General features: G+C 42.4%; 2 protein-coding genes across 2 annotated transcripts; one reads left to right on the top strand and one right to left on the bottom strand.

Annotated features, from left to right (window-relative positions):
• Positions 1–4,088: 4,088 nt before the first annotated feature.
• LOC106058645 (probable glutathione S-transferase 7) lies at positions 4,089–10,057 on the bottom strand. The gene is made up of 2 exons (XM_013216103.2): positions 9,868–10,057; positions 4,089–4,869 (listed from the first exon to the last, which is right to left on the bottom strand). The coding sequence occupies exon 2, from the start codon at positions 4,856–4,858 to the stop codon at positions 4,250–4,252; it is 609 nt and encodes a 202-aa protein (XP_013071557.2). The 5' UTR covers positions 4,859–4,869; positions 9,868–10,057; the 3' UTR covers positions 4,089–4,249.
• Positions 5,640–8,606, top strand: LOC106069517 (titin-like). Its single transcript, XM_056043226.1, has 3 exons — positions 5,640–5,652; positions 5,963–6,123; positions 6,213–8,606. The coding sequence occupies exons 1-3, from the start codon at positions 5,640–5,642 to the stop codon at positions 8,604–8,606; spliced, it is 2,568 nt and encodes an 855-aa protein (XP_055899201.1).
• Positions 10,058–27,119: the final 17,062 nt, after the last annotated feature.

A 27,119-nucleotide genomic window follows, 5' to 3' on the forward strand; every position in this document is an offset into this window, starting at 1 on the left:
GAAGATTGAGAAACAGTCTTATTTTATTTTCATACGTCGAATATATATATATATATATATATATATGCTGTACGCACGTTTATGTATAGGGTTAGGGTTTACTGGGCGCTAGGGTTAGGGTTTGGAAAAAAATCGCCCCCCCCCACACTCCAAAGTTCTGGATCCGCCAGTGACTGTCACTGTGTCTCATCGGCTTCATTATGCAACGTCGTAGTTTTGAGAGGCTGGATAGAGTCGTGCCATGGGCCGGAAATGATCCACGAGCCGTAGTGTGGGCATGACTGTCCTAGCAGATGTAAAATTTAATTTCCTTTATCTCACATTATGATCAGTACTTGACTCCAGCATGTTGCACAGTTCACACAGTCTTACAAAACAGATTACAAAGGCGTTGTCTTGGAATACGAAGATTAAGAATGAGTGCAGACCCAGCGGCAACCGGCATACTTTGTCACATCTGATGCAAACAAAGCTATCGTCCGTAGTGATCTGCAAAGAGTCCACACAATCCAGATCCAGTTCCAGCTGCAGAATGGAAGACGGCCGCATCCCTTAACGAGTCGTGTATGGCCAATTAAGAGAAGAAAAGCGCTGACAAGATGGACAAAGAAAACGCCTTAGGGTCACCCTTAAAGCTTCTCTGAAAGCCTTCAGCATTGAAAACTTTTTAAACCGGCGCACAAATTGCTGAGGACGAGAACAGTGCTGGCAGAAGAAAAACGCCAGAGAAGAAAAGCAAGGCCAATGACACTCGCTCCATGCCTCCATATATATATATATATATATATATATATATATATATATATATATATATATATATATATATATATATATATATATATATATATATATATATATATTATTGACTGATTTTTTGCTTTGATTTTGTTTATTTTAGGTGAGATTTTAATACTAAACCATCACTTGCCCCAGCGCAGCCAAGTGGGTTTTGAGTTTAAAATCCCCTACCAGGGGTTTTTGCAGTTAAACCCCCCTCTTCTATAAAACAAAACAAAAAAAATGCAATACCCAAATTACAATAGCATAGCTAAGGGAGATTTTGATTTTAAAACCCCCTCCGAAATTTACGAGAAAAAAAAACCTCTTCAATATAAGACTATCCATAGATCAGTCACCAGATTCTATGAGCGTAGCCAAGAGAGATTTTGTCTTTAAAACCCCCTCCAGCGGGGTTTGCAACTAAAAAACACCTCTTCAATATAAAAAAAAGCGAATTACACACTCAAAATTCTATTATTTTAGCCAAAGGGGGTTTTGAGTTTAAACCCTCCTCCAGCGGGGTTTGAAGCTAAAAAATATCTCTTCAATATGAAAAAAAAAACGCAAATTATGCACTCAAAATGCTATGAGGGTAGCCAAAGGGGATTTTGAGTTTAACCCCCCCCTCCCTTTTTTTTTTCAGCGGGGTTTGAAGCTAAAAAATACCTCTCCCTGAAGTCGGCAGATAGAAATACGCTTGGCAGATTTTCTTTACCCGTGAAAAGGGGGGGGGGGGACTTGTTGACAAAACTTTGCGCAAAAAAACAATGCAATGCCTTCTGGTTCTCTCTCTCTCTCTCTCTCTCGCTGTGTTCTATCCCTCCGCTTATCGGGCAATGCCTTCCAGTCCAAAATTTCTCACGTTGCTACTCAGATCTAGTTCTAACCTACATATTTACAACATATGACCATGTGTCAAACAAGTATCTTCCGCCCAGCTTGCCTTTTTAAAATAACGGTGACAACTCCAAATATATATATTTAAAAAAAAAACAGCACTTGTAATATCGTAGAAGGGTCATTGAGCTATATTCTCATGAGAAGTATTTGGACGAGATTTTGTATCAAAACTACTAAATTGGTAGCTCAGCTTATCAGAACAAACAATTCCAAGCCCACTTGTTATTTTTAGAGCATACTGTACTTGTTATCAAAGTCTGGCAGCGTTGTGTAGGGCGTAAGGAAATAGACGTGTGCTATGCTAGATCAAGAGCGGGGGGTGAGGGTGGTATAAAAAGGAGACACCAGCTCGGGTCAAGGTCAAGCTAAGGTCAAAGAATAGCTATTGGACAATTTTCTAGTTGACCTTGTCTAAATTAACTGTTGTTTGGCCGGTGCAATGATATTTCTCTAATTGTTTCAATAGGGAAGATAATTGGGCGGAGAGAATGTCATCCTGTCCTAGACGGACGGTACGCTCCCAGCACCCTTATCTAACAAAGCTTAGGATTCAGTGAACTGGATGACCCACTAGATTGTAATGTTTGCCTGCTAAATTAGATGTTCAGTAGAGCTTCGTTAAGATTCAGCCATAACATAACATAATGGTCGGCGGGTATCTGGATTGGTTACGAACATAGACGCTATAAATAAAGTGAAGCGCCCCTTTTAGGCATTGCGATCTTTTGGGCAGATGATGTAAAATTTAGTTCCTGTGGCCAACGGTTAACGAGGATGCCACCTGGCCAGCACAATAACCAACCGCATTTTCTTTCCCTAACAAATGGCAGGTACCCATTTAACGGAGTGTGGACTCAGAAGCGTCCTAAAAATCCCGAGGTTATAAATTCCAGTCTTCACCAGGATTCGAACCTGAGACTCCTCAGATCGAAAGCCAAGCTCTTTACCCACTCAGCCACCATGCCCGCTAGACGATGTAATTAGCAACGTTTATTCATTAAAGTACATTTAGGAGTTAAGTCTCATTGATATTAGCAAAAGTAAAGTTCTCCTTTCAGACCTTGCGATCTATGGGGCAAAGATGTAAAGGTCATCTGTTTCTGTCTCCCCACGGTTAATGAGGGTGTCATCGTGACCTCCGTGACCCCTAAGTCGAAGGCGCCGGTGTCATGCTCCACTAAGGAAGTACTTATTTTATCGAAATATCCATTTAGTGAAGATCAACTTTTAGCGGAAGTTCCAGGAATTGAGTCGAGATATTTAGCAGAGCATTTAATCATTTTGGGCTAAGATCAATTGTTTGCTGTTTCTGTAGCAGGGCCATTTGGGTGACCATGATATATTGGTGAACAATATCTGGAATACTTTTAATAAAAACGTAAACTTTCGTGTATTTGATTCTACAGTGTTAAAAGTCGCACACACAAAATTATCATTTGCTTTTTTCAATACATCTCGTATCAATGATTATTTATCTGTACACCTTCAGCTTCACCAATCCCTTAGTCTGTTGGACCGTTGGGGCACCACGCAAGATTTGTCGACCGTCTTTCTCCATTTATATGTTTTGCCATGGGTAGAACCTCTATAAATGGCAGACCCGTCCATTCCTTTATCTGTACACCGGATGAAAATCATGCATAAGTAGCCGAGACAGATATATAATAAAAGTACCATAGACTTATATATTATACTAGACTGGAAACCGGAAACAAATTCTTATCCGCGATTGATCGATTCACAGACCTATATATATATTGATTTTTATGTACGTAAACTCTTTTTCAAGCTCTAAGGGAAGTCGCCCCACTCAATCTTTTCTGTCTTGGAAAAGTAATGATCTTTAGTTTTCAATGTTTAGAAATAATGCAAAATCATTTCTCTGATTTTCTTTAGAATGGGCTATTAATCATAGAACTATATATTCACGCTAATATATGAAACAAAGCCATCTCCTGTTAGTTTCCATAGAGATAATAGTTCAAAAATCCTAGATCGAAATAATTCATGTCTGTTGATTTTAATCATCTTATGTACATTTAAATAGATTGATTATCTAGATCTTTCTAGATTATGTATCTAAAAAATAATAATTATGAGACGAAAGTACTCTTATTTTTGATGTTCAATTATTAGATCTAGATCTAAAAATTAAATAATATGTTATATAGGTTAGGGTTGAAAAAAAGACTTTACTTCTTATAACTACTTTATAAAACAACGCCTTGTTTCAATTTTTTTTTTAAATCACATTTTTTGTTGTGTTAAATGATCTCCATGTCCAGTCTAGATATAACATATGTCTATGAAAAGTACGCTGCAAAGAATACATATGGTACATATCATTGTTGATACCCTCTATCTGGAGCAGACGTACAGCTCACTAAACCACAAGTGATTAAAGTAACTAACTTTGTTACAAATTTTATTGCAACTTTTCTTTTACGAGAAATAATAAAAATAAAAATTATATTCAAGCACCACAGCGGCATTCACTTCAACATATGACGCTAAGAACACATAACAGCATAATTAATATGTAATAGCTTGTCCACCATAAACCATTCAATCACTTTCTGTCTGACACGTATTTCTTGATTCTCTCATTGTCTCCGACCGTGTCCACCAGTTTTTTCACGAGAGGGAAATTGTCGATGGCTTCAAAAGTGACCTTCAAGAAGCCGGTAGCAATGTCGTAAATGATGATGTCCGCCAAGGTGATGTCGTTCCCGACGAAGAACCCTGTGCCGTTCTCTTTCAGCAGCGACTCGAAGAAGCCCATGAATTTGGGGCCTACCTCTGTTTTGACCTCCGTCACGATAGCTTCTTTTTTGACCGGATCGCTCTCGCGCAAGAATCTGAAGTAGGACTGGATCAGATCTTCAGCCAGCTGAGCCACGGTGTCGATAGTCAGGGCGTCCCAGTTGTCTTTCCCGTACAGCTTGAACTCCCGGGCGAGGAAGGCAGCCAGAGCGATGGACTGCGCCTTTTTCTTGCCGTCAATCTCCAGCACGGGGACCTGGCCGAAGGGAGTTGTGGGCTTGAGTTCTAGCCACTTGTCCATGGACAGCCTGACGTCCTCAAATTCTTTGCCTGCATATGTTAAAATGAGTCTGAGCACTTCGGCGCGACCGTCGATATCAAAGTAAAAGACTTTAAAGCTTTTAGCATCGGCCATTTTGTCTTTATCTGAAACCAAACAAAAAAAAAATTCGTACAATTGTGTTACTATTTATAGAATTTTTTTTCGTAAAAAGGAACAATGCAATATAAAAACTAGAAAGCCAAAAGCCAATTGATTCCTTTAAAATTGATTTATTCTGCGTCATTCCAAAAATTGTCTATGTGAAATGAAGATAACAAGCATCTCGGCTTAAAGTATTTCTATCTGATAGTTTCATATTACATAAGGCATACTAGCGAAAGTCTACCAAGGGTCCTCATTGTTAATAAAGCATGTGATTTTGCGATACAGCACTATTTTCTCAAAGAACGTGATATTAATTTAGAATAAAATAAAGAAATCCACTTTTTCTTTTAAATATATTTAGTATACAGATTGATACTAATATTTTTTTTTAAAGTTTGTTACATATGGAAGGAGCAGTGAACTCCATTTCCGTTTCCTTTTTGCAATATATTATATATGTCTATGATTATATGCCAACATTTAAAAAATCCGACAGCATCTGATTTATTTGTAAAAATGTTTGTAAAATATTTTACATGTTTCGGATGTTCCTTCAGAGTTGAAGATAATTACTTCCTAGTCGAAACCTCCCGCAAGACGACGGGGGGTTGGAGCGGGAAGGGTTTGAACCCGGGACCATCGATAAATCTGAACGACAGTCCAGCGCGCAAACCGCACGACCAAGCAGCTTCAATAACAACATGTAGCTACCGCAGAAAACAGCAAGATACTTTTTGGTTTAAGCGAAACGAAGGGAAAGCACCACACAATGACTGACAAATGTATAAATACTGCAATATTTATCTCCCCTACAAAAATTATTTAATTAGCACCCTTTGTTTAACTATTTGTTTAACAGGCCCCATGTTCAAATCTCGGTGAAGGCTGGGGGTTTTGAATTTTGGTATTCTTAGAACGCTCTTGTTTAACTATTTTGGTTAATGTTTTCATTGATTCATCTATTGTCTTCGACTATGAATCATTGTGCAACATTTCAAATTGATTCGAGAATGGGAAATGGAAAAAAAAACGGGTAAAAGAATGCACCCAGATAGACAAGAGTTAAGACGATATAAGCATCTTAACCATTAGCACCAGATGTACCAGATGTATCAGATGCACCAGATGTACCAGATGCACCAGATGTACCAAATCTACTAGATGCACCAGATGTACCAGATGTACCAGATGCACCAGGTGCACCAGATGTACCACATGCACCAGATGTACCAGATGCACCAGATGTACCAGATGTACAACATGCACCAGATGCACCATATGCACCATATGCACCAGATGTACCAGATGTACCAGATGTACCAGATGCACCAGATGTACCTAGGGACCAGATGCACCAGATGTGCCAGATGTACCAGATGTACCAGATGTACCAGATGTACCAGATGTACCAGATGCACCAGATGTACAAGATGTACCAGATGCACCAGATGTACAAGATGTACCAGATGTACAAGATGAACCATGTGTACCAGATGCACCAGATGTACCAGATGCACCAGATTTAACAGATGTACCAGATACACCAGATGTACCAGATGCACCAGATGTACCAGATGTACAAGATGTACCAGATGTACCAGATGCACCAGGTGTACCAGATGTACAAGATGTACCAAATGTACAAGATGCACCAGGTGTACCAGATGTACCAGATGTACCAGATGTACCAGATGTACCAGATGTACCAGATACACCAGATGTACCAGATGAACCAGATACACCAGATGTACCAGATGTAACAGATACACCAGATACACCAGATGTACCAGATGTACCAGATACACCAGATGTACCAGATGCACCAGATGTACCAGATGCACCAGATGTACCAGATACACTAGATGTACCAGATGCACCAGATGTACCAGATGTACCAGATGCACCAGATGTACCAGATGCACCAGATGCACCAGATGTACCAGATGCTCCAGATGTACCAGATGCACCAGATGTACCAGATGCACCAGATGTACCAGATGTACCAGATACACCAGATGTAACAGATACACCAGATGTACTAGATGTAACAGATACACCAGATGTACTAGATGTACAAGATGTACCAGATGTACAAGATTCATCAGATGTACCAGTACCAGATGCCTCAGATGCACCAGATGTACCAGATGTTCCAGATGCACCAGGTGCAGCAGATGTACCAGATGTACAAGATGCACAAGATGTATCAGATTTACCAGATGCACCAGATACAGCAGATGTACCAGATATACTAGATGTTCCAGATGCACCAGATGCACCATATGTACCAGATGTACCAGATGCACCAGATGCACCAGATGTACCAAATGTACCAGATGTACCAGATGTACAAGATGTACCAGATGTACCAGATGTACCAGATGCACCAGGTGTACCAGATGTACAAGATGTACCAGATGTACAAGATGCACCAGGTGTACCAGATGTACCAGATGTACCAGATGCACCAGATGTACCAGATGTACCAGATGTACCAGATACACCAGATGAACCAGATACACCAGATGTACCAGATGTAACAGATACACCAGATACACTAGATGTACCAGATGTACCAGATACACCAGATGTACCAGATGCACCAGATGTACCAGATGTACCAGATGTACCAGATGCACCAGATGTACCAGATACACTAGATGTACCAGATGCACCAGATGTACCAGATGTACCAGATGCACCAGATGTACCAGATGCACCAGATGTACCAGATGCTCCAGATGTACCAGATGTACCAGATGCACCAGATGTACCAGATGCACCAGATGTACCAGATGTACCAGATACACCAGCTGTACTAGATGTACTAGATGTAACAGATACACCAGATGTACTAGATGTACAAGATGTACCAGATGTACAAGATTCATCAGATGTACCAGTACCAGATGCCTCAGATTTACCAGATGTACCAGATGTTCCAGATGCACCAGGTGCACCAGATGTACCAGATGTACAAGATGTTCCAGATGCACCAGATGTACCAGATGCACCAGATGTACCAGATGCTCCAGATGTACCAGATGTACCAGATGCACCAGATGTACCAGATGCACCAGATGTACCAGATTTACCAGATGCACCAGATACACCAGATGTACCAGATGTACTAGATGTTCCAGATGCACCAGATACACCAGATGTACCAGATGTACCAGATGCACCAGATGTACCAGATGTACCAAATGTACCAGATGTACTAGATGTACTAGATGTTCCAGATGCACCAGATGCACCAGATGTACCAGATTTACCAGATGCACCAGATACACCAGATGTACCAGATGTACCAGATGCACCAGATGTACCAGATGCACCAGATGTACCAGATGTACTAGATGTTCCAGATGCACCAGATACACCAGATTTACAAGATGTACCAGATACACCAGATGTACCAGATGTACCAGATGCACCAGATGTACCAGATGTACCAGATGTACAAGATGTACAAGATGTATCAGATTTACAAGATGTACCAGATACACCAGATGTACCAGATGTACCAGATGCACCAGATGTACCAGATGTACCAGATGTACAAGATGCACAAGATGTATCAGATTTACAAGATGTACCAGATACACCAGATGCACCAGATGTACCAGATGTACTAGATTCACCAGATGTACCGGTACCAAATGCACCAGATGTACCAGATGTTCCAGATGCACCAGATGTACCTAGGGAAACGTTTTTCACCCAGAGCTCGTGAACCACATTTGTACAAATTCTGTTTTCAGTCAAATACATATCAGTGGCAGTCAGCAGTCAATACTCCTGAGAAACTGTCTTTAAGAGGTTGAAAAAAAAAACTGCAGGTTTATAACACAGGGAATTGACCACAAGCAAAATCACATTACACGATTGGCCCACTAGAATTTTACATATAATTTATCCTATCTTCTTATCTTTTAAAATACAGACGTAACTTCAAAACCTGTAGGTAGCTATCTACCTTTTAAGCTAACACTCACTGACTGGCACTGCCAAAATGGGAATTAGTTAAAGGGAAACAAATTTCCTGCCTGCCTCCTCAACAGTGTTCACTTCGGGATTTCTCTTCTGATGTGGCAGCAACACTGACTTCTGGTAGTATCCAAAATCTTCATAGTTTTTTTAGGATCCCAAAGTATTTTAGTTGTCACCACCCCCTTCGGCTGAGTCTGGGCTGAGAAGTATAGCTGCTTCAAATAACTACCATTCTGCCCTTATCTTTCAGATAGGCTTTAGTTTTTCTTTCCTTCAAAGTTGTACTCCAACGTCAATAACTAGAGTGATAAAGGATTTTTTTTCTAACTGGTCAATAAAAAGTAGACAGATCTAGGTCAGTTAGAAACTTAGAATCTAATATCATGTCTACTGTTTTGTCAACTGTCTTGTCTGTTAATACAGGCCTGTCCCCTTACAGGAGAAAGTTGGTAGATTTTAGATGTAATGCTAGATTAGCTATTACTGTGTGCATTTTTACTTTAAATGAATCATGACATTATGATAATAGTGTTCTTCCATAATAATAAGGCTTGTCTTCGAGTCCAAAGATTAATGAGGAATGCATTATTTCCCGTGGCTACGCAGCCTCAGCTGTGACCTACATATTTTGCCACGCCCAGAGCAAGCATAACCTTTGTCCGCTGTTCTTCAATAGAACGTAACTAGAATGTCAGAAGAAAGATGTGAGGAGACATCTTGTTGCTAAGCTACATCAAAAAATCAAAGTGTCTGCTATAAATTACGTCACATCCTGGATACACTAGTTCACACACACACACACTGTCACCAAATACTACACAATCTAGATCTACAACGCATTTCTAAATGCAAACGGTGTGTAATCAAGATAAATCTATAATGCAAAATGCAAATAGAGGTCTAGATCTAGATCTTTCCCCAAGCAAGACATAAACTCCAATATAAAATCTTATTAAAAAGGCTAAGATTATTATTATAGAAAAACACGATACACATATACTTACAATTATTGTCCTGCGTCTGCGTCTGACAGGAAGAAAAAAAAAACACAGCTAGATCTAAATCACTATCGTGTAGTCTAGCTGGCGTGTACGCTCAGAGGTCACAGCTAGCGAAAAAAAAATGTAACCAGTTTATTCTGGTCTGGAAGATATCAGCTATTTTTATACGGCCGTGAAGACGATGACAAAGCATAAAGTAGGATGTACTAAAGAGCAGACAGATTTGTGTACTCCACAAGTCATTCATGCCTGCGGTGGAAAATAATTCGAGAATGTACCAACACGTTTTAATAATAGGCATCCTCTTATTCGAGTTGTGCGCTTTAATAGCTTTGTCTAACAACGGCATAGTTTGACTGTTTTAAGTCTCTACTGTATGCACGACTAGATATCAGGGCCGGCTTTAAGCATAGACAAACTAGGAAGCTGCCAAGGGCATCCAATTGGTGGGAACTTGGATGAGATCTCAAGCCGAGTCAAACATAGTAGCAGTGGCGTCACTAAGGGGAAGCGGGGGGTGCAGTCCGCACCGGGTGACACCCAAGTAAATAATGCACTTTGTGAATAACTGACAATTAAAAAAATAAACGAAAGGGAACATGCTATTCAAAATTAATAAATAGATCTACATACTTTGTTTTTTCATTTCAACTAAACATATGTTAATTGTTTAATTCTATCAAAAGGTTTAAAATGCTATATCATACTTATTATATCAACAAAAACGTGGGGAAAAAAAACAACGTGAAACCTTACTTTCAGATGTTTACCAGCTGCATGTATGTATATGAACACTGCTTTGATTAAAAACAAAAATGTTTTAATCGAATCTATTGACTTTGTAGCTAATACTGTAATATAAGGATGCCAACCAATAGTCACTGTTTAACTTAAATTTATTAAGAACCAACAGAAAAGACATGTGTGACAGGTGGGGAAATGTGACGTGTGTCTGGCACGTTTTATGTCTAGGGGATGATTATTTTTAAAGCTATCACACCCCCACTTATCAGCATATGAATCGGGAGCAGGCACGCAGCGAGACAAAGCAATGAAAGATAGATACAAAAGTTAAAATAAAAGAATATTTATTTACATAAATATACATATAAGAATAAAAGGGGGAGGGTTTGCATCTATCTCTAATTAGTAAGGTATTTTGATCATCACTGTAGCACCTAATAAGAGTATGTCACTTTGTCCTCTGACTTAGCTGGTATTCCTGTTGATGTCGCAGCTGGCTGTGTCCTGGCTTAAGGTTCTGCAGCTGGAGGTGGCGCTCTAGCGGATAGAGGGACGCCGGTGATATAGTTCTTGTGGAGTCTCAATCCCCAAAATCTAATATCTGTAGTGGGCACAGTAGGGCGGGTGGCCGGCTACCGTGGGCACAAGGATACTGCGGGCAGAGCTGATCTGCCGTGGGCAGCGTAGTTGACAGGATATGTCCAGTGAGTTGCCGAGGGTTGGCGTAGCTATGACGTCTCGCACAGATCTGACTCTATAGGGACGTCGCGCCTAATAGCTTGACAGGTGGGCTGTCGAATAGGCGGGCAATGCCGATAGCGCCAAGTAGTAGAATTGAGTAGATCTCCGTAGGCGGTAGGTGATACTCAATAGGAAAGTGCAGTGCTGAATAGCACTAAGCACATAGATAGGCCAGTAGGCAAATAGGCAGGTAAGTAATCCGATAAATAGGCAGGTAAATAGGCAATGGGCAGACACCTGAGGGAGGCTGCGGATAAACAAAGACAAGTTAGGACATGTCTCTCATGCATCTTATCGATGCCCTCGACTGAGGTGCATTCGTCAGATTGGTACGATTGCTTTTGAGCACAAAAGGGGAGATGATGACAAATGGGATTTGGAATAATAGATGGCTGCTAGTAGCAATATAAAAGGTACATAAAAGGGAAAGTAATAATATAAAAATGTACATAAAAGGGGAAATAATAATCTCAAATAAACAACACAGGTGGATAGAGAAAGAAAAGGGGGGGGGGTTGAATTGGGCGGTGGTCAGCGACCCAGATGATTGTTTACATATGACCGTGGGTCGAGAACAATGGAGCGCGCTTGAATGGTGTGTCCGTTCAAGCGGCGCAACTCTCATTAGGGTAAAATGAGTAAAGGGGAGATAATTCAATACAGGGGAGATAACTCATATCTCCTTTCTAAGCGCAGTATTAGTGCGATAGTAAAATCATCAAGGCGATCAACCGAGATAAAGGAAATAAAATAAGGTGTATAAATATATACATGGTTGCATCAATGATCAATTGAGCAACGTAGCATTAATAGATTAATGCAATACTAAAATATATACATAGCACATGTTTATGTTTTCTACTTACGCCAGTGAGAAATACACAATGCACTAATTAAATATAAATGAACTAAGCAAAATACACATGATAAAATCCAATGGAAATATACACAGAGCAATTAAGATGGAACTTGTGATTAAGTTCGGCTTACCACCGGGTATTCCTCTAGGAGGGAGAATAAATGATATAGTCCAGACTCGATAGCTCAGCTCGAATGAGAAATGAAAGAGAGTCTGATTTGATTTGGATCTACTTTATATATGCCTGGAAAATGTGGGCGGGCACAGGAAATGTCCTAGGCTAAGAATTATCATACACGTGGGTGAATTTGACTCGAGGTGGGAGCCGCACCTTGGAATATCACGCGGTGTGTTGACCAGGGTAATCTCTTAGATCAAAGAGAGACGTGAGAGAAGGGGGGGGGGGAGAAGGATTAGCTTGCATTCAAACCAAGGTGGTGTAAACCGCGGCCGTCAGACATCCTGTCGATAAGATCAAAGTCTGTGCGTATCTTTGCCCCGGTCAAGGGAAGATAACTCGAAAGACGTGGCCTAGCTATCTCCAATGTGGTCAACTAAGTCTAGCCTGGAGCGGAAAAGGTGGCGTGGGTGAAGAATTTCGGGGTAGGATGGGGAAATAATTAAAATAAAATAAATAAATAATGAAAAATAATAATTAATGCTGTGATAATTTAGAGTGACTCTGACAGCGAGTTTTTGACTTGTCACATACGCCGCCGCCAAGATGGATCTATCGCAGAAAGATCCATAAAGTGCGAGCAGACTGATGTCACTCTAACTTTAAGATCAGTTGTTATCACAGCATTAGAAAAAAAAATCTGGAAAAATAAGGGGTAGCCATGCCAGGAGGAGAGTCTGTCCAAGTCTGTCCGTGGTCTACTTCCCGTCCCTGTGTATATAGTCACCTGAGTGAAACATATGGGGTCGCTTGGGAGAGTAGACTGGGCGATTGGGTGAGTAATCATTCCTTCCTGGGGCGGATTGGGGAGTGTGATTGGGGCTTAGGCGGGGTGCCCGAGGCACGTGTGCTCGTTGGGGCTTACCTCCGAAGCCGCTGTGAGGCGCTTCTTCACGAGAGTAAGTAGTCAGCTTACCTCGGTATCGTCTGACACGATCAATGTCAGGGAAGAGTGGCCTGACAAAGAATGTGGAGTTCTGCCGGAGAACGTCCCCACGATTGCGATAACTTGGCTTACATCGTGGCTTCCTGACACGGTCAATGCCAGGGGAAGGTTGATATTGAATGGTGGCTGAGGAGCCAGGGTGAGAAGAGTCTTCACGAGCGCGAGGGTTCGGCTTACCTCGTGACTTCCTGACACTATCACTGCCAGGGGGAGGTTGATTCGGAATGGTGGCTGAGGAGCCATGAAGAGGAGTGAGTCCACGAGAGCAAGGGTTCATCTTATCTCGGGGCATTCTGACACTGTCAATGTCAGAGGAATGTTGCATGATTTTGGCTGAGTAGCATGGGTCAAGTAGACCCTCACGAGCGCGGGTAAACGACCTAACTCGTGACTTCCTAGCAGAGTCAATGCCAGGGCAAAGCGGTTTGAGCTTCGCTGATGAGTCGGGACTAGGCGTGTTAGCGAGGCGACCAGGGCTTCCAACCAGCTGGTTGCTGCCACGTTTCTGCTTCGTCGATCTACCGACGGGCAGAGAGAAGTATGGCTTATGGACTACTCCAAGAGGGACATATTTGGAGCCTAGAATGAAGTCATATACTGGCGTGTCCATGACGGCGGCGTCGATGGTGCCATGTACGTATCTGCACTCCACGTGTACCCTCGCGACAGGTAGAACCTGCGGAGGAGTGCCACGGTCTATGGACTGGATTGTCACTGTTCCACCAGTGAGATCCGATGGGTCAATCAGCGTTCTATTTATAACCGCGCCGAACGAACAGCCTGAGTCGTAAAGGCCCAAGACTTCAACACCGTTGGCCAGAATGTTCTCTACTCCCGGAGGAGAAGAGGTGGGGTGAGGTGGCACGGGTGGGAGTTCTGGTTGGCCGAGTTCAGTGGCAGTGGGTTGAGGAGCCACGGCCATCGTGGAGACGAAGTATGTGTCCTCCTCCGGTTGGTCAGAAAGATCGATCGCGGAGGGTTGAGAGACTGGCGTCACCGTAGATAGGGTCCGTGGGGCCTGCTGCTGCCGTTGTGGAGTGGGTCTACTGTCACGCGCGCTATGACGTGAGTCACGCTGAGAGTAGTTAGCCTGGTTATAGCGAGACAGGTGGTTGGGGCGGTTACTGTGGTTATTAGGGGCTGATTGCCGGCCTGGTGCCTGGTTGTGCTGGGGAGTTTTAGGAGGAAGGTTGGATTGAGCAGGGGAAGTTGGTTGGTCTGTTTGCTGGTCTGTCGCGGTTGCTTTACTTTTAAGTCCTTACGGGCGTTCAAGTACCGGTCAGCGGCGGAAGCTATGTCAGCGGGTGCAGTTGCTTGTTGCTCCTTGACATAAACTCTGACCTCCGGGGACATGCATTCTAACAGCTGCTCAGAGAGTATGAGGCATGCTAGGCCATCAAAAGTCTCTGGCAATTGGCTGAGAGCGTGCCACCTGACAAGGTACTTGTCCAGCCTCTCGCAGAGGTTGCCGTAGGTCTCTCTGCGTTCGAGGCGGGAACTTCTGAACTTTTTGTGGTAGGCCTCGGCGGTCAACTCGAACTGGACGAGTAGCGCCTGTTTGAGGGCTGTGTAGTCCTCTCTCTGGCCGGAGGGAAGTTTGGAGTAAACCTCGTAGGCTTTGCCTCGGAGGCATTGGGATAGCCGGAAGCACCATTTCTCCTCTGGCAGACCGTAAAAGCGTGCTACTTCCTCAAATCGGACAAGATAAACTTCGATGTTCTCTGTCTTGTCGTCGAAGTGCTCCATTGGCATGTGGGGTAGACCGTTCAAGGAACTTTGAATTGATGCTGGGCTAGCTGGGCGAGACTCGGAAGAAGCCTGGCGGGCGGCCTCGTTCTCTTTGTCCGCGGCTATCTTTTCTCTCGCTGTAATTTGTTTCTCCTTCTCCCTCAGAGTTATTTCCTTTTCCCGCTCGGTGACTTCTTTAGCGATAGCTATTTCAGCTTCCTTTCTTTCTCTTTCTCTGGCAATAGCTATTTCAGCTTCCTTTCTTTCTCTTTCTTTAGCTGTGTCTGTTTCCCTTCTCTCCCTTTCCATAGCTATTTCATGCTCCCTTGCTAATCTCCTTTCTTCCTTTTCGTCTTCCTTTCTTTTTTCTTCCTTTTCGTCTTCCTGTCTTCTCAACGCCTCATATTGTGCTCTCACATATTCTTTCCGTTCTGCCTCATCGTCAAATACGGTGGCTGCGAAATCCTTCAATTCAGCTAATTTCTGCTTCATGTCAGAGTCCGCTTTCGAGCGTGTGCCGCTGGCCATAATGATGAGGGGCGGGTAATAAGGGGGATAAAGCAGAATATAGAGTAAGAGGTGGGGACGAGGAAGGAGCTGCTGAAAGCAATTACTTAGAAGTTATAGGGAAGAGTGCAAAAGGAATGTGGTGTCTGCCTAAGTTAATCACAAATTCCTGCAATGAAATATTACACATGAAATGCAACAATAGTAATAAATAAAATATGACAGAAGTGACACTCTTGATAATGCGAAGTGATGAAACTTATAAATATTTTAAGGAAAAAAAATATTGATATGGAATTTAGTTATTGCTGCCTGTTCGTGCCTGCTGTACTATGGGTTAAATCCACGGACGGGCTCGCCAAAATGTGACAGGTGGGGAAATGTGACGTGTGTCTGGCACGTTTTATGTCTAGGGGATGATTATTTTTAAAGCTATCACACCCCCACTTATCAGCATATGAATCGGGAGCAGGCACGCAGCGAGACAAAGCAATGAAAGATAGATACAAAAGTTAAAATAAAAGAATATTTATTTACATAAATATACATATAAGAATAAAAGGGGGAGGGTTTGCATCTATCTCTAATTAGTAAGGTATTTTGATCATCACTGTAGCACCTAATAAGAGTATGTCACTTTGTCCTCTGACTTAGCTGGTATTCCTGTTGATGTCGCAGCTGGCTGTGTCCTGGCTTAAGGTTCTGCAGCTGGAGGTGGCGCTCTAGCGGATAGAGGGACGCCGGTGATATAGTTCTTGTGGAGTCTCAATCCCCAAAATCTAATATCTGTAGTGGGCACAGTAGGGCGGGTGGCCGGCTACCGTGGGCACAAGGATACTGCGGGCAGAGCTGATCTGCCGTGGGCAGCGTAGTTGACAGGATATGTCCAGTGAGTTGCCGAGGGTTGGCGTAGCTATGACGTCTCGCACAGATCTGACTCTATAGGGACGTCGCGCCTAATAGCTTGACAGGTGGGCTGTCGAATAGGCGGGCAATGCCGATAGCGCCAAGTAGTAGAATTGAGTAGATCTCCGTAGGCGGTAGGTGATACTCAATAGGAAAGTGCAGTGCTGAATAGCACTAAGCACATAGATAGGCCAGTAGGCAAATAGGCAGGTAAGTAATCCGATAAATAGGCAGGTAAATAGGCAATGGGCAGACACCTGAGGGAGGCTGCGGATAAACAAAGACAAGTTAGGACATGTCTCTCATGCATCTTATCGATGCCCTCGACTGAGGTGCATTCGTCAGATTGGTACGATTGCTTTTGAGCACAAAAGGGGAGATGATGACAAATGGGATTTGGAATAATAGATGGCTGCTAGTAGCAATATAAAAGGTACATAAAAGGGAAAGTAATAATATAAAAATGTACATAAAAGGGGAAATAATAATCTCAAATAAACAACACAGGTGGATAGAGAAAGAAAAGGGGGGGGGGTTGAATTGGGCGGTGGTCAGCGACCCAGATGATTGTTTACATATGACCGTGGGTCGAGAACAATGGAGCGCGCTTGAATGGTGTGTCCGTTCAAGCGGCGCAACTCTCATTAGGGTAAAATGAGTAAAGGGGAGATAATTCAATACAGGGGAGATAACTCATATCTCCTTTCTAAGCGCAGTATTAGTGCGATAGTAAAATCATCAAGGCGATCAACCGAGATAAAGGAAATAAAATAAGGTGTATAAATATATACATGGTTGCATCAATGATCAATTGAGCAACGTAGCATTAATAGATTAATGCAATACTAAAATATATACATAGCACATGTTTATGTTTTCTACTTACGCCAGTGAGAAATACACAATGCACTAATTAAATATAAATGAACTAAGCAAAATACACATGATAAAATCCAATGGAAATATACACAGAGCAATTAAGATGGAACTTGTGATTAAGTTCGGCTTACCACCGGGTATTCCTCTAGGAGGGAGAATAAATGATATAGTCCAGACTCGATAGCTCAGCTCGAATGAGAAATGAAAGAGAGTCTGATTTGATTTGGATCTACTTTATATATGCCTGGAAAATGTGGGCGGGCACAGGAAATGTCCTAGGCTAAGAATTATCATACACGTGGGTGAATTTGACTCGAGGTGGGAGCCGCACCTTGGAATATCACGCGGTGTGTTGACCAGGGTAATCTCTTAGATCAAAGAGAGACGTGAGAGAAGGGGGGGGGGGAGAAGGATTAGCTTGCATTCAAACCAAGGTGGTGTAAACCGCGGCCGTCAGACATCCTGTCGATAAGATCAAAGTCTGTGCGTATCTTTGCCCCGGTCAAGGGAAGATAACTCGAAAGACGTGGCCTAGCTATCTCCAATGTGGTCAACTAAGTCTAGCCTGGAGCGGAAAAGGTGGCGTGGGTGAAGAATTTCGGGGTAGGATGGGGAAATAATTAAAATAAAATAAATAAATAATGAAAAATAATAATTAATGCTGTGATAATTTAGAGTGACTCTGACAGCGAGTTTTTGACTTGTCACATACGCCGCCGCCAAGATGGATCTATCGCAGAAAGATCCATAAAGTGCGAGCAGACTGATGTCACTCTAACTTTAAGATCAGTTGTTATCACAGCATTAGAAAAAAAAATCTGGAAAAATAAGGGGTAGCCATGCCAGGAGGAGAGTCTGTCCAAGTCTGTCCGTGGTCTACTTCCCGTCCCTGTGTATATAGTCACCTGAGTGAAACATATGGGGTCGCTTGGGAGAGTAGACTGGGCGATTGGGTGAGTAATCATTCCTTCCTGGGGCGGATTGGGGAGTGTGATTGGGGCTTAGGCGGGGTGCCCGAGGCACGTGTGCTCGTTGGGGCTTACCTCCGAAGCCGCTGTGAGGCGCTTCTTCACGAGAGTAAGTAGTCAGCTTACCTCGGTATCGTCTGACACGATCAATGTCAGGGAAGAGTGGCCTGACAAAGAATGTGGAGTTCTGCCGGAGAACGTCCCCACGATTGCGATAACTTGGCTTACATCGTGGCTTCCTGACACGGTCAATGCCAGGGGAAGGTTGATATTGAATGGTGGCTGAGGAGCCAGGGTGAGAAGAGTCTTCACGAGCGCGAGGGTTCGGCTTACCTCGTGACTTCCTGACACTATCACTGCCAGGGGGAGGTTGATTCGGAATGGTGGCTGAGGAGCCATGAAGAGGAGTGAGTCCACGAGAGCAAGGGTTCATCTTATCTCGGGGCATTCTGACACTGTCAATGTCAGAGGAATGTTGCATGATTTTGGCTGAGTAGCATGGGTCAAGTAGACCCTCACGAGCGCGGGTAAACGACCTAACTCGTGACTTCCTAGCAGAGTCAATGCCAGGGCAAAGCGGTTTGAGCTTCGCTGATGAGTCGGGACTAGGCGTGTTAGCGAGGCGACCAGGGCTTCCAACCAGCTGGTTGCTGCCACGTTTCTGCTTCGTCGATCTACCGACGGGCAGAGAGAAGTATGGCTTATGGACTACTCCAAGAGGGACATATTTGGAGCCTAGAATGAAGTCATATACTGGCGTGTCCATGACGGCGGCGTCGATGGTGCCATGTACGTATCTGCACTCCACGTGTACCCTCGCGACAGGTAGAACCTGCGGAGGAGTGCCACGGTCTATGGACTGGATTGTCACTGTTCCACCAGTGAGATCCGATGGGTCAATCAGCGTTCTATTTATAACCGCGCCGAACGAACAGCCTGAGTCGTAAAGGCCCAAGACTTCAACACCGTTGGCCAGAATGTTCTCTACTCCCGGAGGAGAAGAGGTGGGGTGAGGTGGCACGGGTGGGAGTTCTGGTTGGCCGAGTTCAGTGGCAGTGGGTTGAGGAGCCACGGCCATCGTGGAGACGAAGTATGTGTCCTCCTCCGGTTGGTCAGAAAGATCGATCGCGGAGGGTTGAGAGACTGGCGTCACCGTAGATAGGGTCCGTGGGGCCTGCTGCTGCCGTTGTGGAGTGGGTCTACTGTCACGCGCGCTATGACGTGAGTCACGCTGAGAGTAGTTAGCCTGGTTATAGCGAGACAGGTGGTTGGGGCGGTTACTGTGGTTATTAGGGGCTGATTGCCGGCCTGGTGCCTGGTTGTGCTGGGGAGTTTTAGGAGGAAGGTTGGATTGAGCAGGGGAAGTTGGTTGGTCTGTTTGCTGGTCTGTCGCGGTTGCTTTACTTTTAAGTCCTTACGGGCGTTCAAGTACCGGTCAGCGGCGGAAGCTATGTCAGCGGGTGCAGTTGCTTGTTGCTCCTTGACATAAACTCTGACCTCCGGGGACATGCATTCTAACAGCTGCTCAGAGAGTATGAGGCATGCTAGGCCATCAAAAGTCTCTGGCAATTGGCTGAGAGCGTGCCACCTGACAAGGTACTTGTCCAGCCTCTCGCAGAGGTTGCCGTAGGTCTCTCTGCGTTCGAGGCGGGAACTTCTGAACTTTTTGTGGTAGGCCTCGGCGGTCAACTCGAACTGGACGAGTAGCGCCTGTTTGAGGGCTGTGTAGTCCTCTCTCTGGCCGGAGGGAAGTTTGGAGTAAACCTCGTAGGCTTTGCCTCGGAGGCATTGGGATAGCCGGAAGCACCATTTCTCCTCTGGCAGACCGTAAAAGCGTGCTACTTCCTCAAATCGGACAAGATAAACTTCGATGTTCTCTGTCTTGTCGTCGAAGTGCTCCATTGGCATGTGGGGTAGACCGTTCAAGGAACTTTGAATTGATGCTGGGCTAGCTGGGCGAGACTCGGAAGAAGCCTGGCGGGCGGCCTCGTTCTCTTTGTCCGCGGCTATCTTTTCTCTCGCTGTAATTTGTTTCTCCTTCTCCCTCAGAGTTATTTCCTTTTCCCGCTCGGTGACTTCTTTAGCGATAGCTATTTCAGCTTCCTTTCTTTCTCTTTCTCTGGCAATAGCTATTTCAGCTTCCTTTCTTTCTCTTTCTTTAGCTGTGTCTGTTTCCCTTCTCTCCCTTTCCATAGCTATTTCATGCTCCCTTGCTAATCTCCTTTCTTCCTTTTCGTCTTCCTTTCTTTTTTCTTCCTTTTCGTCTTCCTGTCTTCTCAACGCCTCATATTGTGCTCTCACATATTCTTTCCGTTCTGCCTCATCGTCAAATACGGTGGCTGCGAAATCCTTCAATTCAGCTAATTTCTGCTTCATGTCAGAGTCCGCTTTCGAGCGTGTGCCGCTGGCCATAATGATGAGGGGCGGGTAATAAGGGGGATAAAGCAGAATATAGAGTAAGAGGTGGGGACGAGGAAGGAGCTGCTGAAAGCAATTACTTAGAAGTTATAGGGAAGAGTGCAAAAGGAATGTGGTGTCTGCCTAAGTTAATCACAAATTCCTGCAATGAAATATTACACATGAAATGCAACAATAGTAATAAATAAAATATGACAGAAGTGACACTCTTGATAATGCGAAGTGATGAAACTTATAAATATTTTAAGGAAAAAAAATATTGATATGGAATTTAGTTATTGCTGCCTGTTCGTGCCTGCTGTACTATGGGTTAAATCCACGGACGGGCTCGCCAAAATGTGACAGGTGGGGAAATGTGACGTGTGTCTGGCACGTTTTATGTCTAGGGGATGATTATTTTTAAAGCTATCACACCCCCACTTATCAGCATATGAATCGGGAGCAGGCACGCAGCGAGACAAAGCAATGAAAGATAGATACAAAAGTTAAAATAAAAGAATATTTATTTACATAAATATACATATAAGAATAAAAGGGGGAGGGTTTGCATCTATCTCTAATTAGTAAGGTATTTTGATCATCACTGTAGCACCTAATAAGAGTATGTCACTTTGTCCTCTGACTTAGCTGGTATTCCTGTTGATGTCGCAGCTGGCTGTGTCCTGGCTTAAGGTTCTGCAGCTGGAGGTGGCGCTCTAGCGGATAGAGGGACGCCGGTGATATAGTTCTTGTGGAGTCTCAATCCCCAAAATCTAATATCTGTAGTGGGCACAGTAGGGCGGGTGGCCGGCTACCGTGGGCACAAGGATACTGCGGGCAGAGCTGATCTGCCGTGGGCAGCGTAGTTGACAGGATATGTCCAGTGAGTTGCCGAGGGTTGGCGTAGCTATGACGTCTCGCACAGATCTGACTCTATAGGGACGTCGCGCCTAATAGCTTGACAGGTGGGCTGTCGAATAGGCGGGCAATGCCGATAGCGCCAAGTAGTAGAATTGAGTAGATCTCCGTAGGCGGTAGGTGATACTCAATAGGAAAGTGCAGTGCTGAATAGCACTAAGCACATAGATAGGCCAGTAGGCAAATAGGCAGGTAAGTAATCCGATAAATAGGCAGGTAAATAGGCAATGGGCAGACACCTGAGGGAGGCTGCGGATAAACAAAGACAAGTTAGGACATGTCTCTCATGCATCTTATCGATGCCCTCGACTGAGGTGCATTCGTCAGATTGGTACGATTGCTTTTGAGCACAAAAGGGGAGATGATGACAAATGGGATTTGGAATAATAGATGGCTGCTAGTAGCAATATAAAAGGTACATAAAAGGGAAAGTAATAATATAAAAATGTACATAAAAGGGGAAATAATAATCTCAAATAAACAACACAGGTGGATAGAGAAAGAAAAGGGGGGGGGGTTGAATTGGGCGGTGGTCAGCGACCCAGATGATTGTTTACATATGACCGTGGGTCGAGAACAATGGAGCGCGCTTGAATGGTGTGTCCGTTCAAGCGGCGCAACTCTCATTAGGGTAAAATGAGTAAAGGGGAGATAATTCAATACAGGGGAGATAACTCATATCTCCTTTCTAAGCGCAGTATTAGTGCGATAGTAAAATCATCAAGGCGATCAACCGAGATAAAGGAAATAAAATAAGGTGTATAAATATATACATGGTTGCATCAATGATCAATTGAGCAACGTAGCATTAATAGATTAATGCAATACTAAAATATATACATAGCACATGTTTATGTTTTCTACTTACGCCAGTGAGAAATACACAATGCACTAATTAAATATAAATGAACTAAGCAAAATACACATGATAAAATCCAATGGAAATATACACAGAGCAATTAAGATGGAACTTGTGATTAAGTTCGGCTTACCACCGGGTATTCCTCTAGGAGGGAGAATAAATGATATAGTCCAGACTCGATAGCTCAGCTCGAATGAGAAATGAAAGAGAGTCTGATTTGATTTGGATCTACTTTATATATGCCTGGAAAATGTGGGCGGGCACAGGAAATGTCCTAGGCTAAGAATTATCATACACGTGGGTGAATTTGACTCGAGGTGGGAGCCGCACCTTGGAATATCACGCGGTGTGTTGACCAGGGTAATCTCTTAGATCAAAGAGAGACGTGAGAGAAGGGGGGGGGGGGAGAAGGATTAGCTTGCATTCAAACCAAGGTGGTGTAAACCGCGGCCGTCAGACATCCTGTCGATAAGATCAAAGTCTGTGCGTATCTTTGCCCCGGTCAAGGGAAGATAACTCGAAAGACGTGGCCTAGCTATCTCCAATGTGGTCAACTAAGTCTAGCCTGGAGCGGAAAAGGTGGCGTGGGTGAAGAATTTCGGGGTAGGATGGGGAAATAATTAAAATAAAATAAATAAATAATGAAAAATAATAATTAATGCTGTGATAATTTAGAGTGACTCTGACAGCGAGTTTTTGACTTGTCACAACATGTAATAGATGTGTATAACACTTACTCAGTATACGTGTTCAAAATTCCTTGTCAGAAATTAGCTTTTTTCCTATCATTTTGTGATACGATTGAAATACTTTTTTTCGTTCTGAAATTATTACCTCTAGAGGCGAAGCATAATAATTAAGATCTTTTATTTTACCAATCTTTACTTTATTATTTTTATTGGGTGAAAGATGTACTAGAAGGTCGAGTAGGCATATCTTTAAACTATTGACAATGTGTTGACTGTTAAACCTTTTCTTTAACAAAAACACAACACGTTAGCGCAAAGTGTTATAAAAAAAAGGCTCTTCTAAATAAAAAAAAAAAGCAATGTGATTCAAAAGAAAAAAAAAATTTAAAACAGGAGAAAATGTCAATCGAGCAGTCACTAGATGCCTGACTCATTGTTTAAGAAGAGAACAAGAGGTTCATTCTTATGTGCATTGATCGTTGTTGTTTTTTTTAACTCTGAGCTTCAACTCCTACCGGAAGCAATCATGGATGTAGCAGATAAATTTGGAGCAATCAAAAGGCAGCAAAAGTTATTCTTGAAGAAAGTAAAAGTTGACAAGGCATAATTCAATCGCCACTAAGACCTTAAAAAATATCTCAAAATCATTGAACAAAAGCCTTCAACCGTTTCTTACCATCTACTTATCCATGGAGTGTTGTGAAAAAGGATTTTTAAACTTATAATTAAGAACTTTATGAGACAGAAACAAACGACATTTTCACAAACGGGGAATTAGATTAAAAATTAGATCGTTAAAGACATTAACTCTGATCAAGTTAATGATAAGTTTTCAAGTTTAAAATCCAGAAAAAAAACAGTGTAATTTACTTATGGTTACACTGTTGCAAAACTGAAGTATAGATTAATGACAATATTTTCGATTGCAAAGATCAAGGAAGCGTGCAGAGTTTCACATGACTACACAAACCTGTGAACTGCAGATACATTGTAGTAAACAAGTAAATTTTAAAATTTCATAGATACTCATTTTGTAGTTGTTGAACAATCAAATAACGTAGGTCATTATAAACTAGATGTATTACAGCGCAACAAGCAAAACAAAAAAAATTAAAGGGAGGGGGCGGGGAATGACACCCTGAGCTGACTGCACCGGGTGACACCCTTCCTAGTGACGCCACTGCATAGTAGAACACTATGACTCTATACATTCTGATGTAGCTGTCTCTAGTTCTGAAATTTAAGTTATTTGTCGATTTAGATATAGACGGGCAGGTTTTTAATAAATTGCATAATTTTATTTTTTCGCTGTTTCTTTTTATTCTTTTTTTTTTTTTTATTTCATTTGGGGCCTCGAAATTAACCTTGCCTAGGGCCTCCAATTATCCAATGCCGGCCCTGACTAAATTAATTCAATACTCATCGATACGCTTAGAACAAAGTATCTTTTCTTTTAAAGGAACGTCTGTAATTTATAAAATAAGATTTTAATTTATAATAACTATATTCATCTATGTTTATTAGGCTCACTCAGATTCATTATGTGTGATTGTTTTTTGTTTTTTTTTTTATTACCGGTAGCTTTAGATGTCTTCCATTAAAAACGGTGCGAATAAAGGAGTTGCGATTAAAGGATGACTTTTGATACACTTATTGAACTCCTATTGTTCCACATCACCCCATTTGCATCTGAGCTCGCAGACCTAGCTAGATATCTAGTAAATAGTACATGTCTTTGATCAATAGGAACCTCGAGCGAAGTATTCTGCACATGCATACAGTTTGATACATGGGCGTAGACTTGCGTAGGACTACTCTTCCTTAATAATAAGTGTCATTGTGGTATGATTTTTCACAAAGCTTATATCAACTCAATCTGTCTGTCTGTCTAGTTCACATTTTGAGCACGTTATTTTTTTTTATCTCCCTTACATTCTTGGATCAAGTTGAAACTTGACACAAACTTATTCATTGTTCCTAAAAAAAACAACATGAATCCATCAAAAAATTAAGCTAGGCCTACTAGTTAATTAATATAGTGGTAATTAATTTTTTTTTGTTTGATATCAAAATAAATAAATAAATTTACAGTATTCAGATAGGATTGTAAATGTGGAGTTCTTCCCTTCAGATGTTGCCGTTAAAACATGATAATATGATCTCGCATGGATCATTTGCTCGACCTGGAGCATACCCACGACAGTGACTTATAGACATCCAGCCAGAGATTAATTGTATGCGAACACTACGTCAACTCAGAGGCGCTGTGGATGAGCGGTAAAGCGCTTGACTTCCAAACCGAGGGTCCCGCGTTCGAATCTTGGTGAAGACTTGGAATTTTTTTTTCGGGATCGTTGGGCGCCTCTGAGTCCACCCAGCTCTAATGCGTACCTGACATTAGTTGGGGATAAGTAAAGGCGGTTGGTCGTTTTGCTGGCCACATGACACCCTCGTTAACCGTAGGCCACAGAAATAGTTGACCTTTCATTACATCAGGCATGTCAAACATTGTGTTTGGGGGCCGCGACCACTTTGCATACGGCCCGTTTGGCCACCTAAAAAAATATCAAATTGTGTTAAACTATTACCCTGGAAAAAAGAGATGACAAGCTACTTGAATTAGTTTTTGTTAAACTGAACAACGAGAGTGAGTCTATAATTAGAGCAAGCTACATTTTGCCCAACTTAATTGCAAGCCATACCTAATCATTTAGTGAATGTGATTTTATGAAGGAGTTTGTCGTTAAAGCCGAAGTAATTTGTCCAGTAAAGGTGAAAGCATTCAAAGAAATAGCATTATCTAGGAACACTGTGGCATATAGAATAAATGACATGTCTGTCAGCTTGCATGAACATTTAAAGAGCAAAATAGTTGATTTTGAATTATTTTCATTGGCTCTCTATGAGTCAACTGATGTAACGGGTGTAGCACAGTTGGCTGTGACAGGAATTTTGAGATACACAAGGAGCTACTTGAGCTCTGTTCTATACATAACACCACAACAAGCGAGGGTGTTTTTGAGAAATAACTGGTGATATTGCAGTACAATTTATCTTTGGTAAAGCTAGCTAATCTAACAACGAAAGGCGCACAAACCATGTACTGAAATTGTTTTGATACGAAGCTACTTGCAAAAATAAGTGAGACTGATGCTACCGGTAATTTTAAATTTGCTCATTTTGCATTCTGCACACAGTAATTACAGTTCCAACATGTCATAAGACCGGTATCAGTCGCTCTCAATTTTATTCGTCCCCGTGGTTTAAATCATTGCCAATTTTTTATGTTTCTGGATGACATTGAACATGAATTTGATTGTGTTCCCTTCTACATAGAAGTCCGCTGGCTCTCGTGTCATAAAGTATTGAAGAAATGTTTTGAACTGCTTGAGGAAATTGTATTGTTTCTGAACATGAAAGGTGAACCTGTTGAACATTTTCAAACTGACTAATGGGTTCGGGATTTGGCATTTACACTTGATTTCACTGGTCACCTGCAAGACTTGAATTTGAAACTTTAAAGTAGAGACAAAATTGTCACAACTGCGTGTGATCATGTGAAGTGCTTTCAAGCAAAATTACGACTATGGATAAACCAAATATGAATAGAAAATCTTGTTCACTTCTCAACGTGTCAGTTACTAAAAAGATTAAATACGGCTATAACATTAGGTATATATGTCTTACACCTGGAATCGTTAGTAGATGCTTTCAATGACCGTTTTCGTGACTTCGTTTCATACGAGCAAGAATTTTCATTGTTTGTATCTTCATTCTCATTTGCTGCTGAAAATGCTGCTGGTAATGAGCAACTAGAGCTGATAGAATAGCAGTTAGATTTTTTGTTGAAATCGAAGTGTAAAGAAGTAGCTGTGCCAAAATTTTACAGTTATTTACCTGAACGGTACATTGAATTGCGTAAACTTGCAGCCA

This window comes from Biomphalaria glabrata, chromosome 10 (assembly GCF_947242115.1).
Source record: "Biomphalaria glabrata chromosome 10, xgBioGlab47.1, whole genome shotgun sequence".
Classification (NCBI taxonomy): domain Eukaryota; kingdom Metazoa; phylum Mollusca; class Gastropoda; family Planorbidae; genus Biomphalaria; species Biomphalaria glabrata.

Bases quoted from the DNA above. Each gene is read 5' to 3' on its own strand.
- LOC106058645 (XM_013216103.2), bottom strand. From the start codon at position 4,858: ATGGCCGATGCTAAAAGCTTTAAAGTCTTTTACTTTGATATCGACGGT.
- LOC106069517 (XM_056043226.1), top strand. The intron at 6,124-6,212 runs GTACAACATGCA...AGATGTACCTAG, and splicing joins ATGCACCAGATGTACCAGAT to GGACCAGATGCACCAGATGT.